The sequence below is a fragment of the Barbus barbus genome (assembly GCF_936440315.1).
Source record: "Barbus barbus genome assembly, chromosome: 29".
NCBI lineage: Eukaryota > Metazoa > Chordata > Actinopteri > Cypriniformes > Cyprinidae > Barbus > Barbus barbus.
Window position 1 is genome coordinate 23,343,234 of NC_136757.1, and position 13,583 is coordinate 23,356,816.

Consider the following 13,583-nt stretch of genomic DNA (forward strand, 5'->3'; position numbering starts at 1 on the left):
AATAAATAATAAATCAGGCTCCAGCATCCCTGCAAGTGGTTTGGAAAATAGATGATAATAATAATAATACAATAAACACAGATACAATTAAAAAAGATGTGCATTTTATTTGAAAATTGACAACTTAAATATTTGAGCAGAGCTGTAAAAAAATTAATTTTCAAAACAAAATGATTTACATACAACAAAGCCATTAACTGACATATTTTACACACTGAAAGGATTTTGGCCAAGAGGCGAATGAAGTAAATTAAACCACATAATTAATTCTCCATCAACAGGAATGCAAAAACCCAAGCCGATGCATTATACCATAGGAGCAGAATGCAACAAGGTATTATAAGGCAAAAGTTAGTCTGCACACAACAAGCACCACACAGGTATGAGCTAATGCAGGCATCCTCAAATCTGGCCCACTCCTGCAGAGTTTAGCTCTAACCCTAATCAAACACACCTGAGCATGCTAATCAGAGTCTTCAAGATCATTAGAAAATCACAGGTAGGTGAGTTTGATCAGGGTTGGAGCTAAACTCTGCAGCAGATTGGACCTGCAGGGTAAGATTTGAGGAACCCTGAGCTAGCGAGTTAGCATTCATAACTGCCAATACGAAGAATGCTTGCTGGGTCTCCTTTCAGTATGGTGCTGGTTGCAGCCAACCATAGTTTTTTTTTTTTTTACTTGTTTACATCTGTCAAAATATTGCAAGTTTCCCTTTGTTTACACAAATAAAATACATCAATATCTCAGCATCATTCTTAAAAATGACTTCTAAAGAATGTCAAGTCTAAAGCTTGTAACTAACAGAGACACTTGCAATGTGTTGACACATTGATTTTGCTATTATGACTGACCAAAGCAAACCCACAGCAAATGAATGATACGTCTGAAATGAAACTATCGAGATATTTGGAAGTCCTAATTATTTCCCACGCAGAAATAAATCTATGCTAAGCAGTCTCGTGCCTATCTCTGAGACGGGACGGGACAGTGCAAGCTTCATTAACATCCATTACTGTAAAAGTAACACAAATGAATATAAGTGCATCGTCAGAGTTTTCTCTGTCTTAGGCAACTCAGCTGTTGTGCGACAGCGACTTCTTGTGCGAAAGCTCGGCTGGATGCTTGGAAGTGATATTTCTGCTTTTGTTTTCCAGAGTACTAAGTTAAGAAGAAAAGATATTCAAAGTGGTCTTGCCCAAAAATCTACTTTGAAGATTTAGTTTTTGCAGACGCTCCCTGTCACTTCAACACACACACATACGAAGCATGGCGTGAGCATGTTGAAAATGTTGGAATTCTCTCCAGCATTATTTCTGCCCTCAAAGCACTGTATGGAGGCTATGGGCATTAGACGGAAAAGTGATTTGAAATAGATTGTTTCTCCTAAATGAGAACGGACAGGCTGTTCAACAATAAATACTACAGAGATCCGCACAAAGGAAAGTCAGATGATGATGAATAGATCGCTATGAAACAATGAAAAACACTTTGTTCTTATAACTCTCTCGGCATGAATTACATCTAAGCCCACAGATAGAAATCTGTGTCGAGCTGTCAGTGGAGTCTCTTTGAATTTTCATTAGTTCTTCATCAGTCAGCACCATAGAGTGTTTGCATGTTGGCCAGCAGAAGGACACAGACATTAGCTGGTGGAAACAGTTCTTTGTGGAAGCTCTAGTTGCTGGAAAGGTTCTGCAGGTAGGCGAGGATGTGCTGGATCTTGACTAGCCGCTCTTTTAGTGTTGTCATGGAAAGGACAGACAGCTGGTAACGTGGATCCACAGGAAGAACAGCTAAGAGCCACCAACAGCATGCTGGACCATTAGGTGTGGCCTTGAAAACAAAGAAATAAAGAGAGAGTGTTAGTGTCTTATGTGTACATTTAAGGAGTCATATCCTAGAGATGCACAACATATCAGTACCTTAATGGTTCTCAGCTGATTTTTATCAGTTGATATTGGAAATATATTTCAGCCGATATTAGATATTAAATTGTGCATGCTCTTTTCCTCTGTTTTACATTTAGATTACCTTTACTGTCAGTATTATTTATATACCATTACAGAAATATGATTATTTTAGCTTTTATTTTTCAGCTTAATTTTATTTTAAATATTACAAATTTGATGTGCTTATCATTCTTATTCAGATTTTTTAAATATTTCTACTTAGCTTTCATTTATGTTTATTTCAATTTTAGTAATTTTAGTATGTCAACCTAAACTTACTCTATTTCACTTCGCCAAGGCAACATTTGTAATTTTTGTTAAATATTTTTAGGGTTAAAATTTTTCATCATCTTATATTTATATTGTATTTTATTCCAGCCATATTTTAATTAAACAAAAACAAATTTTTCATAGTTTTAGGTAACAATAACAACACAGCATCTAATACTCACTTAAAGTTCATTTTCATTAAATTATTTAAAAAAATGTAAAAACACTATCAAATGTAAAAAATTAATAGTTATACTTTACATTAAAGTGTTGTGATGCCTAGCATTTAAAACTACTGAATTTAGTTTTTTTTTCTTTTTAATTTATTTTGACAAAATAATATTTAATTTTAATATCTGATTCTCAGTTATCCATAACATAAAAAAAACAAATAATTATATAAAAATAATTTTCAGCTCATTGGTATTGGTATTATTCAGTCCTGCTTTCACCTTTTTACCTCAACAGCAGGCAGATCAAGTTTCTGAACACCACTGATGTGACGTTTTACAGCTCTTTTTCAACTAAAGAGGAAGTTCCGAGTTACACAGAGCATTAAACTTTTCTTTAATCTGAAAAGATCAAGGAAATTATGATTCCTCATAATATGACCCAGAAACGATGAGCTAAACTAAATTCTGACAAAACTAGCTTGAGCATCTGTACAAATCCTATTTGTACTCAGAAATCAAAGGTCAGGCCCTTCAAATCCACCATACAAGGCTCGGCTACATTCATGAAGCTTACACAACCATAACCTCCCTCTGTTATTATTCAAAGCATGGCATCTCTCTTTGGGACAAACACGCTAATATGTTTACCAGACAGTGTGTTCGCGTTTGTGAGAGCTGCCAGATTCACTTCCGTTCTTTCTGACACATTTATGATGTAACAGCACTTATGCAAACGCAACCTTGAATGCACTTTAACCTACTTCCTCCCGTCCAGACTGCTTTAGGGCAAAGAAAGGAAAGAGACAAAGCTTCTCTCAGTAGTAGGGATTAAGAGAGCAGGAAATACCTGGATATCATCCTCTCTCTCTGGCATTGGTCCAAAATGCTGCAGGATCTGGTTCCGGAAGCGGTTCTCTAGGTTCTGAAACCATTTACGGGCCTGGTCGTACACCTGATCATGTAACACTTGTAGCTTGTCCAAATCCTCCTCATCATTGACCTACAAAGCACAAAATTGATCAATTCTCAAGCTTTTTTAATACGGTCTCTTTAAGTTTAATTTAAATTCTGGTCAACAAAAACTATAGAAGGACATGTGGTTTCCAAAAAAAGTATTTCTGTTCCTGCATAATATAAAAATGTAAAAGTATAAAAATGTATATAATTACCTAATTAAAAAAAATAATCCTTATTGTTGAGCTCTGAATACTATCATAATAATACATAGACAGATATTTTTATACAGTAATCTAAAAATCTTTTATATCCTCCAGATATTTGATTTCATTCCACAGTAGAGGACATAAATTCGAATCATTTCGTAGCAAAAATGTTTATAAAAAAAAACTATTAGTTGGCTTTATTTTTTGTGATTTTTTACTACTTATAAAACTATGGTGCAAAATTTTTTTTTTTAATTCTTAGCATAAATGTTTCTAAAATCTTTAAATAAAACTACAAATTAATAACAAAAAAGAAATTAGTTGGCTTTTTTTTAGATAAAAAAAATGTAAATACTTTTTTCATACTTAGAAACCTATGGTAAATTAACTATATTATATTTAGTATTTATAGTATACTATATATTATTATTGTTGAGTCCTGAATGCTCAACAATAACATTAAACATTCTTTTCCTGCATTCCTCTACATTACAGTAATCAAAAAATCCATGAGAAGTGCATACTTTCATATCCTCCAGATACTGGATGTTGCCAATGCAGTATCCGTCTCTCATTCCACGTGAGATGACACGAAATCTCTTTCCTCCGATTGTATCCACAACAGAGCGCCCATCTGGGAGGAAATGCACGCTGCGGATCTGGAGCATGCAGCCGTAGTCCACAAACCTTCATATATCATGAAATATAAGTCAGCTACACAATTCACTCACGGTCCCATGAGATTACATATAAGCACACACTTACCCTTTCTGAGGGTCACTGATGCACATGCCAAACTGACGTGTCCCGGTTTCCATGCAGCGTCGTATCATGAGACGATATCGTGGCTCAAACACATGAAGGGGGCAAGGCACAGTGGGGTAGGCCATTGTACAAACAAAGATGGGCACATTCTTTGTTAAACTGGAGGAAAGATAAACAACATAGAGAAGAGATTGAGTGCGATTTGTAGATTAGATACAAGGACTTATGCAAATGTCCCATATCATATCACAGTGTGATTTAATACACTTAAATACTAATATTTTTCTCTGTTATTTGGAACTGGATATATGAATGAATGAATATCAAGTCTGCCATCAGTGCAAAAGCAGCTTCACATTGTGTAACGCTTCAAAACAAAATGATGAATCTGATTGGATGAGCCACAAATGAAGCAATAGTGTGAACTTACTCTGAGAGCTCTTTTGTTTCCTCTGCATGCAGCTTCAGTCTCTCTGAATGTTCCTTGGATAGATACTGCTTAATGATGTTATCCAGCACTTGTGTGATTGTGTACTTTCTGAATGCAAGATACTGTATGAAGAACCAAACAGAGGAGGAAGAGAACCGCAAGAGAGAGAAAATGAGGAAGAAGAGAAATGCAGAAAGAATTGGATTGGTTACTAATGCCCAAGTCATTTAAAATGTAAATGAAAGTATGAAGCAATGTATAAAAATGCCATGACAGTGCACAACAATAAGGATCACGGAATGGTCTGACGTCAGTATGAAACTTGTGATAGTCTTGAAAGCATTAGTTAAAATTTATAATTATAAAATTATAAAGAAATCAGTCATGTTAGGATACTTTGCAATAATTTTTAGCAAAAATGGTTATGGACTATAAACGCCAATTAAATACTAAAAAACATGTATATAAAATTATTTTATTTATTTTTATTATGAAAAATTATTTTTCATAAAACTTATGGTGCTAAATCTTACATAAATTGAACTTATTGAAATAAAATACAATAAAACACAATTTTATGAATTATTGTAATTTATTAATAATAAATTTGACCATATTAAAAAGCAAGCCTTATTAAGCACTGAATGCTATTATAATTAGTCGATTGTTGCTTGCCATTCAAGTACACAGTCTGTAATTTTGAGACAAACCTCTTTCAGGCTTTCTTTGCAGAGAGGGCACTGGGGATTGTGGTCTAGACAGCGCTCCAGACAGTTTTTGCAGAAAGAGTGGCCACAGGGTGTTGTGACTGGCTGATAAAATAATCTAGAAAAGAGACAGGAGATGATCTTGAGCTATATTAAACAGTGACTGACACTTTCAATTTCAGGGTGAAAGCAAGCAAGCTTTCACTGACACATATATGAACCTGTTATCTGGCAGCTGAGGCTTTTTTGTTTTCTGAGGTAAACATTACAGGCTCTATTAGTTTGTCTTCTATACATGCACTGTGTAATTTGTAAAATAAGCTATTCTAAGACCCTGTTTACAACTGGTTTAAGTTAAAAGTAGCTGATATCAATAACAGTGAAATCTTGTGATTTCAGCTACCAATTCTGATACCAAAGCATAAAAAGCCACTTTTTCATACAATAAACTTTTTCAGAAATTAACTTGCTATTAAACAAATTCCTTTTAAAAGTTACATTTGACATTATATCAAATATTATCATTTAAACATATTTAAAATATTAATTTACAAAAAATTGAATCAATTTAAAATAATTGAGAATTCTTAAAGAAATGTCAAGTTTTTTCATAAAATATATATTTTTAGAAACTATTTTGCTATTTAACACATTTAATCAAATATTAACATTATACAAAATAGTAACAAATTAAAATAAAAAAAGCAAAAGAGAAAAACTCTGCAAGCGATATCTTTATTTTATATTATTTATTCTAAAGCTTATATGGGAGAAACAGTGCACTGATTAATTGTACTTTCCTCCTTTTCTTCTTTATTAGGCTTTTTGTCGATGTGACTCTAGAAACACACACTTTTCCCTCACCTCATACAGAGAGAGCATTCAAAATCATTTGGGTCCAGCAGGTGTTTTGGCAAGGTTCGATGGGACTTAGTTTCCTCAGTAACCACAGGAGTAGCAGCACTGGCAGTCGCTGAAGGAGAAAGGATGAAGAGCGGAGAGATGAGGACACCACTTTATTTAGGGCAAACTCTAACTGCAGACATTTTCAGCTGATGATAGTAATGCATTCTGCTCACAGTGCCAGTGGAAGTAAGGCAAAATCAAAAAATTACATATTTTAAACACTGACTGATCATTAGGTTGCCTGAACAGAAAGTGGAGTAATCAGTCATTGGAAAACTACCAGCTACATTATAGTTTGGCTGTCATAAAAATGTTCAGATATGCAGTCAATACAGTATTTGCATGGCTTTTCAACCTTGTGTTGGCATCACGTTCTTATCAGGCGTGACGACTTACCTACTTGCTTTTTGTATTTACTGCTGTGGCTGTAAGCCACGCCAGGCCCTGCTTCAGACACAGAAAGCTTCCTCTTTAGCAGCGTCCCTTTTTCTGGGTCACCCAACTGAGGGGCGGAGCTAACTCTTTTAAGCCCCTCCCCTACAGCTCCTGCTATCCCGTGAGCACGAAGTGAGTGAGCTCTGCTCAGGCCAGAGCGCTCCAGACTTTCAGACCGACCTGGTTTCTGCAGACATAGAAAAATGAGGTGTTAAAGTATTAAGAACCGCTAATGTTACTGTCAACTAGAGACCTATTTCTAAAGCTCATTTAAAATGCAAAGTGCTAAAGGGTGACCAGCAAACCTCTGAGGTTGTCGGGGGCTGGTGAGGAGATGCTGCATGTGTTTCAGACTGGTGCTGGGCTTGCAACTGGGTCTGCTGGTCTCGGTCCTGGCCCTCGGACACCAGGGTTTTACTACGCAAGTGTGAGGAAGTGTTGTGGGCTGTCTCTCTCAAACCAACCTTGACATTATCACAGGCCGGAGCCAACAGGTCATGCAAGATCTAAAGACGAAGAACAAAAAAGATGGAAAAAAAAAAACAGGCAGTTTAACAGAGGTTTAGAAGACAATATAGCTAAGGATAAACATTCTTATATGCAGTAGCATTCAAAAGTTTTTTTTTTAATACTTTATTCAACAAGCGTGTATCAAAAATTCTATTTCAAATAAATGTTTTTAAATGTTTTACTTCTTGAAAAAAAAGTATCACAGTTTCCACAAATTTTTTTTCTTGAAATGTTTCTTAAGCACCAAATCAGCATATTATAATGTCGTCTAAAGGATCATGTGACACTGAAAACTGGAGTAATGATGCTGAAAATTCAGCTGTCATCATAGAAATAAATAACATTTTTAAATAGAAAAAGTTATTTTCAACTGTAATAACATTAATTCACAACATTATTGTCTTTAGTCTATTAGTAGTGGTCAGTGAAAATGCAGCCTTGATGAGCATAACTTCTTTCAAAAACATTTTAAAAATCTTACGACGCCAAGTATGTTGTACACAACTAATCTTGCTGCATTTTGTTCAAATTACGATAAATAGATGGTAGGAATTAGGCACCTCTAGCTAGTGGTTGTACAATACAATACATCTTTATTGTCAACAATAGTAACCAAATACACATACAAACACAAACTACAAAGTACATAAAAACCACCATACTGAATCACACTTTTTGGTTAATAAATCCGATCGCAGCAGGTACAAAGGATCTTTTATAAATATTTGTCTTTGCAGAAAGTCACAAGGCTTCACCAGTAATAATTATCTTACATAATTTAATTATGGTCCATAACTGATACGAACCAGCAGTTTAGCCACAGCACATTACAATAATTTGACCTTTAAGAACGCAAATAACTAAAACGGTCTCTTGAACATAGAACAGTTCTGTCTCCAGTGCACTGACCTCTGACCTACAATATTAATCAACACCGAGTATCGTAAGACCATACCTACTGTGCCAACAAAAGGCTTTATATAGTCCTGAATAAACAAAATACCTGATAAACCCAGATGCTCTCATATTAAATGGCCAAAGCAGCAAAATACAGACAACTTAATGATACTGTAAGCAATGTTTGTTATTCTACAACTTCCACTAGACAAATTATAAATGAAATAAAAACATGAATATAAATTAAATATAACATAATATATTAAAATATAATATTGAGTGAAATAATATCAATTTGAGATGATGCCCTAGCTTATTTCATCAGTCATCTGAGGGCGTTTAATTGTTTTCTAAAATATCTATTAACTATCGATACTGAAATTCAAGTTGGTAACGTAATGTCCAATTTTCATTATCATTTGCACTAAATTAAACTACAAAAGCAGAAATTAATCTCACCAATTCCACCTCTTGTTTGGCCTGATGGAAGTTTTCATCCAATGCCAAACACTGAAGGAAGACCTGCAGAGAGTCATCTACATGACCCATCTCTTGGAGAATTTTTGCTTTCTGGAAATATCCCTGCGAGAGAGAGAGATCAGAGAGAATTTAGCTTCCAGTAGCACAGATGCTGTTTTTGGGTTAATCTGACTTGAATGGGACTGAGAGTCTAGTCATGTTAATGGCCTCAAGGCTAATAATAGAGCTAGACACTCTGAGATAAATACACACTCGAGTGACCCACATCTCTGCCTTATCCCTACCTGTCTGTATCTCCTTATCTCACTTGTCAGCTTGGCAAGCATCCTTTATACCTTAATCATGTGTTTAACACAAATACATCCCCTCTACAGGTTTTCCGATATCAACACAAGACCAAAATAAATGTAGTAAAAAAAAACAAAGCTAATTTAACAAATATAGGTCAGAAAAGAAGGTGCTGAAATTCCCATTTCAAATGAATAGCAATCATCAGTACCGAAGAAGAAAAATATCCAAACTCATGTATGGTCAAGAATCTACAAAAAAGCAGGACTAAATAATATGAATCCGATAGCCCTTTCCTGTGACATAATAATTAGCGTTATTGTTGTGAAATCAGCTACTTAAATATGTCACCATTGTAAAATTCTTTATTTGGGAAATATAGATATTGTAATTAAAAATACTGTAAACAAGCGAGTAATGTTTTGCACTTATCATCACCGTTTTAAAGCAAAAGTGTATGATTGATTGAGTGATTGCTTATCAATACAGCTATATTCATAGCAAGCAACAAGTGAATAATAGAAATAGAAAATAAATAAACTATATCAATGAAGAAAAAAAAATCATAAAATGTTTGTTTTTTGCAAATTTGTCTGTTTAATTTCTAAAACAAGCCACATTTGTGCCTTTATATTTATATTGTTACCATTTTATTGACTAACTAACTACATGATTGTTTATATTATTTATTTTTTGTGAACAAGAAAATCATTAAAAAGTACATAATTAAAAAAAATCAATCTGGTCTCACTTATTTAAAAACATTAAGCAAATAAAAAGTAAAGAGTCCTAGAGGAGTTCAACAAATGTGTATACATGAATTTATAGGCGTTATAGAGTTACATTAGAAACAGTATAACTGACTTATGACTATAACATTTGGAAACTTAAGTTTGCCGCCTGTTTTTAAAGCAACAATCCAGCTACTCAAATCTGTGCAAAAGCATACTGACGTACTGTAAATTACTCATCTGTGGCAGTACGTGATAGGAAAATTCATCTACGTACCTCTGGGGATGGGGTAGAAATCAGGCAGGACTCCCAGTTTTCTAAAGCCTGACGGTACTGCTTCAGTCCTCTGTGAGCCTCGGCATGGCACACCCGCACCCACACGTTACTAGAGTCTGAGATAAAGAGAGAATCAGTGAGAGACCATGACAAAACGCAAAAGCACAGCTCTAACTACCACTTATTTAAGTATGTCTGACAAGGATTATAATATTATTACAATACATCAAATGGCATATTAAATGTGTAAGATCAGTAGACCAAGGAGAGACATTTGTGCACTGAAATGCCACTGGAATAAAGGGAGAGAGGATGAGACACTGCAGCAGCACAGCCTTTTTTCACAAGGGCAAATGAGGACACGCTAGGAGAGATGAGACTGCCGCACTCTGATTACACTGACTCTCTGTGATACGTTCAGGGACTTCATGGATCTGAACCAACACTTTCATCAAGATATGCATCAAGCATACAATGTGACAGAGGGTTATCAAGGAGGAAGTGTCCCAATATTTGTGTAGAACGACCAGAAGGTTCTGACATTATATAGCCATTATGTAACTTCATCAACATCATCAAATATTTCCTGTCAACCACTTAACAAACATGATAGATTTACATGAATCAACAGTGGGGCAAGAAGCCCCCTTGGCTAAACTTAATGTATAAGTGACTTTTGATATCTATCTTATTAATATTGTGTCATTAATGTAAAATATAAAATCTACTACTCTATTTTAAATTGTGCTTTGACAATTTTGTTAAAAAACTGAATAAGCAGACAAAGCAGAATCCCAGTAAAAGAGATTCATCAGAAGGTACATTTGTTCTATAACTTATATACAGGCATAATAATATTTGCATATTTAAAATTAATTAAACGTGTTATAATAGCAACACTATGAATAATTTCACTCAATTTGCCTATACGTTCTAATGAAAAGTAAAAATGTCTGAAATGTACATGTAATTTACAATAGTATTAAATAATAGCCCCATGAATTACAATAAGTATTAGATATAACAATAATAATACTAGTAACAACATGCAATGGATAAACATGGGGCCTTCTGTGTCTGGGGTATAATTCTGGCGTCTAATTCTATATTTTCATTTTAAAAAATCTATCAATCTATCTATTTATATTTTTTCTGTAGGGTCTCATTAAAAAAAAGGATAAAATTCATCGAGGATAAATGTCCATTTCGCCCTGTTATGACACTGCAGCCTTTCTAAATTGTATTTTTAGTATTTAGGCAACAGGACAGATCATTAGACAGCCCTTAGGCATCTCTGTATTAAATAAACACCAAACACCTGAACATTGTGGCTATTACATATTGTTCTACTTGTTATTATCAAACTCAGTTTACCTCAGATTACAAAACACTGTGTCACGACCTGCCTTACACAACGCGTGCCGAGTGCGCATGCGCAGTGCGAGCGCGTTTTGTAATACAGGCACACGCCAGTTACATGATCGGTGGGGGCGGGGCTTATACATAAGTTACGGCTGTCAATCAAAATGTTGGTCAGTGGAACTCTGTCCACCCTCGTACCCTTTTAATAAACAATATCAGACGTGTTGTAACCTAATTACCTTGCTAATGGCGTTATAGTCAGGTTTGTACATATCTTTAGACACAGACAAGGATGTGAACTTACCAAATTCTAATAACTGACTCGTTAGTGCAATAGCATTGGCGAACTGTTTACTCTTCAACAGGGTTTCAGCTTCTCCAATACATTTAGTTCTCTTCACGTCTTCAGGGAACCACTTCTCTAAAAGTCCACATAGGATCACATTCAGTCGGGGATCCCCAGGCCTCCTCCTAATGTCTTCACAGCACAGTTTGCATTTGGAAAAAGTGCTATGCTGTATACATCTCCTACAATACGTATGTCCACAAGTCACCGTCACGGGCTCGGCTAAGAAACTATGGCAGCCAGGGCAGTCGGATTCACAATCCGGTGTCCAGTTTGGCTCACTTTTAGCTTCTGATTTCTTCTTGAAGTTCCGCAGAACGCATCCGACTAAACTGCTCAGCTGGTCCGGCCGGACTGGGCCATATCGGAGAGCCATGGAAAACATATCGACAGCCTCTTTGAGACGATTTTCCGACGCTAAAGCATCAGCTTTCGATAAAACTAGTTGACGGTGATCAACATGGTCTTCCTCGTCCCAGTTGTCTTCCGTTTCAGGTGCTATAAAAAAACTCCCTCTTTCCTCCAAAGCATATTCTTGGTCTAGTCTTCGCAACGACATGCTTGCGAGTGACATTCACAGATACGCCACCGATACAAATGTCAAAGCATTCTTACAGTTCTCGGTACAGGAGAACGTATTGACTCGCGGTCCTGAACATACACTCGTTTTTGTCCGTGACTTACGTAAAAATAGCATCACGTGTGCAGCAGCGAGCGCGTCTATTGGCTGCAGAGGCGCATTACAAAACACAACTCTTGAGTTCAGTCATTTGCGCTCGGCACTATGGCGAGCAAAGTCTGCTATTAAGAATGCATGGAGTCAAAGATGTCAGCGTGTCATCAGCTTATGAATACTTTTATGCTGCGCATTTTAATGCAGAAAAGGAAAATGACGCGATCTAGTCATAACAAATAACGCTTCTTTAGTTTCACTGCTATGCAAAATGAGATGAATCATTTCCTGTGTCAACGGTGTTTTTGTGTTGCCTGTGGGTTTAACATATAGGTTGAACGTCTGGATCTGTGTTACTCAAGGGTTTTAAGACTGTAGAAATGTCATGTAATATATAGGTTAATTCCATATTGCACAAGAGTAAGTATGATAGTATTTTTCTCTTACAAAGCATCAGTAGCCCATAGATCAGAGCGTCATTTTCCGTCGGGAAATAATTTTCTCCTCACCACTTTAAAAATAAGCATGTTCTAATGCTCGCTATTACTTAAAAAAAAAATATATATATATATATATATAAGTCATGCATTTTATAGACATGGGCTATAAAGTCTGTTCTCCACAAGTTAAAATATGATACTTTATTAAGATTTCTATCATATTTATCAAACAGTTGGGAAGGTTATTTTGGAAATGTAATAGGTTATAAGATTACAAGTTACTCTACTTAGTGTAACTATTTCAGTTAATCTACTTTACTATATTTTTTAATTGCTTAGACACTAAAAGTGATACTGGAGGCCCACTTAGTGGAACCATTCACTCATATACCTAATCTTTAGACTAAGTCTGTAAAACTATAAGCCTATGCTTTAAACTCAGTTTGATATTGTAAAACAAACTTTTTGCAAAACTCTAAACAGTTCTCTACATTAACAGTTAATGTCGAAACTAACAGCTGTTTTGTTTAATTTGGGAAATACTGCCATTTTAATGCCACAATCATTTACTGATGACCTACATACAGTGAACATTGTGAAAACACATACATTATTAGTAGCCACAGCCACGTCACCCTGCAGCCCAAGACCGGTTGGCCACTGAAGCTAAGCAGGGTTGAGCCTGGTCAGTACCTGAATGGGAGACCTCCGGTGAAAACTAGGTTGCTGTTGGAAGAGGTGTTAGTGAGGCCAGCAGGGTGTGCTCACCCTTTGGTCTGT

At 35.6% G+C, this 13,583-nt stretch overlaps 1 protein-coding gene across 2 annotated transcripts; it reads right to left on the reverse strand.

The window, feature by feature from the left end:
- Window positions 1–83: 83 nt before the first annotated feature.
- Window positions 84–12,396, reverse strand: LOC306849566 (LON peptidase N-terminal domain and RING finger protein 1-like). Of its 2 annotated transcripts, XR_013782355.1 has the most exons (13): window positions 11,649–12,396; window positions 9,983–10,098; window positions 8,666–8,788; window positions 7,105–7,305; window positions 6,761–6,986; window positions 6,323–6,431; window positions 5,462–5,576; window positions 4,752–4,873; window positions 4,322–4,480; window positions 4,081–4,243; window positions 3,241–3,393; window positions 549–1,834; window positions 84–419 (listed from the first exon to the last, which is right to left on the reverse strand). XR_013782355.1 is itself a non-coding variant. In XM_079384699.1 (12 exons), the coding sequence occupies exons 1-12, from the start codon at window positions 12,262–12,264 to the stop codon at window positions 1,676–1,678; spliced, it is 2,262 nt and encodes a 753-aa protein (XP_079240825.1). In that variant the 5' UTR covers window positions 12,265–12,396; the 3' UTR covers window positions 84–1,675. The 2 variants fall into 2 exon arrangements, 1 of the variants encoding a protein (XP_079240825.1); XM_079384699.1 differs by having other exon boundaries at window positions 84–1,834.
- Between the last annotated feature and the right edge of the window lie 1,187 nt (window positions 12,397–13,583).

Bases quoted from the DNA above. Each gene is read 5' to 3' on its own strand.
- LOC306849566 (XM_079384699.1), bottom strand. From the start codon at position 12,264: ATGTCACTCGCAAGCATGTCGTTGCGAAGACTAGACCAAGAATATGCT. The intron at 8,789-9,982 runs GTACGTAGATGA...TCTCTCTCGCAG, and splicing joins TTTCTACCCCATCCCCAGAG to GGATATTTCCAGAAAGCAAA. The intron at 4,481-4,751 runs GTAAGTTCACAC...TCTTTCCTCCAG, and splicing joins GAAACAAAAGAGCTCTCAGA to TTTAACAAAGAATGTGCCCA.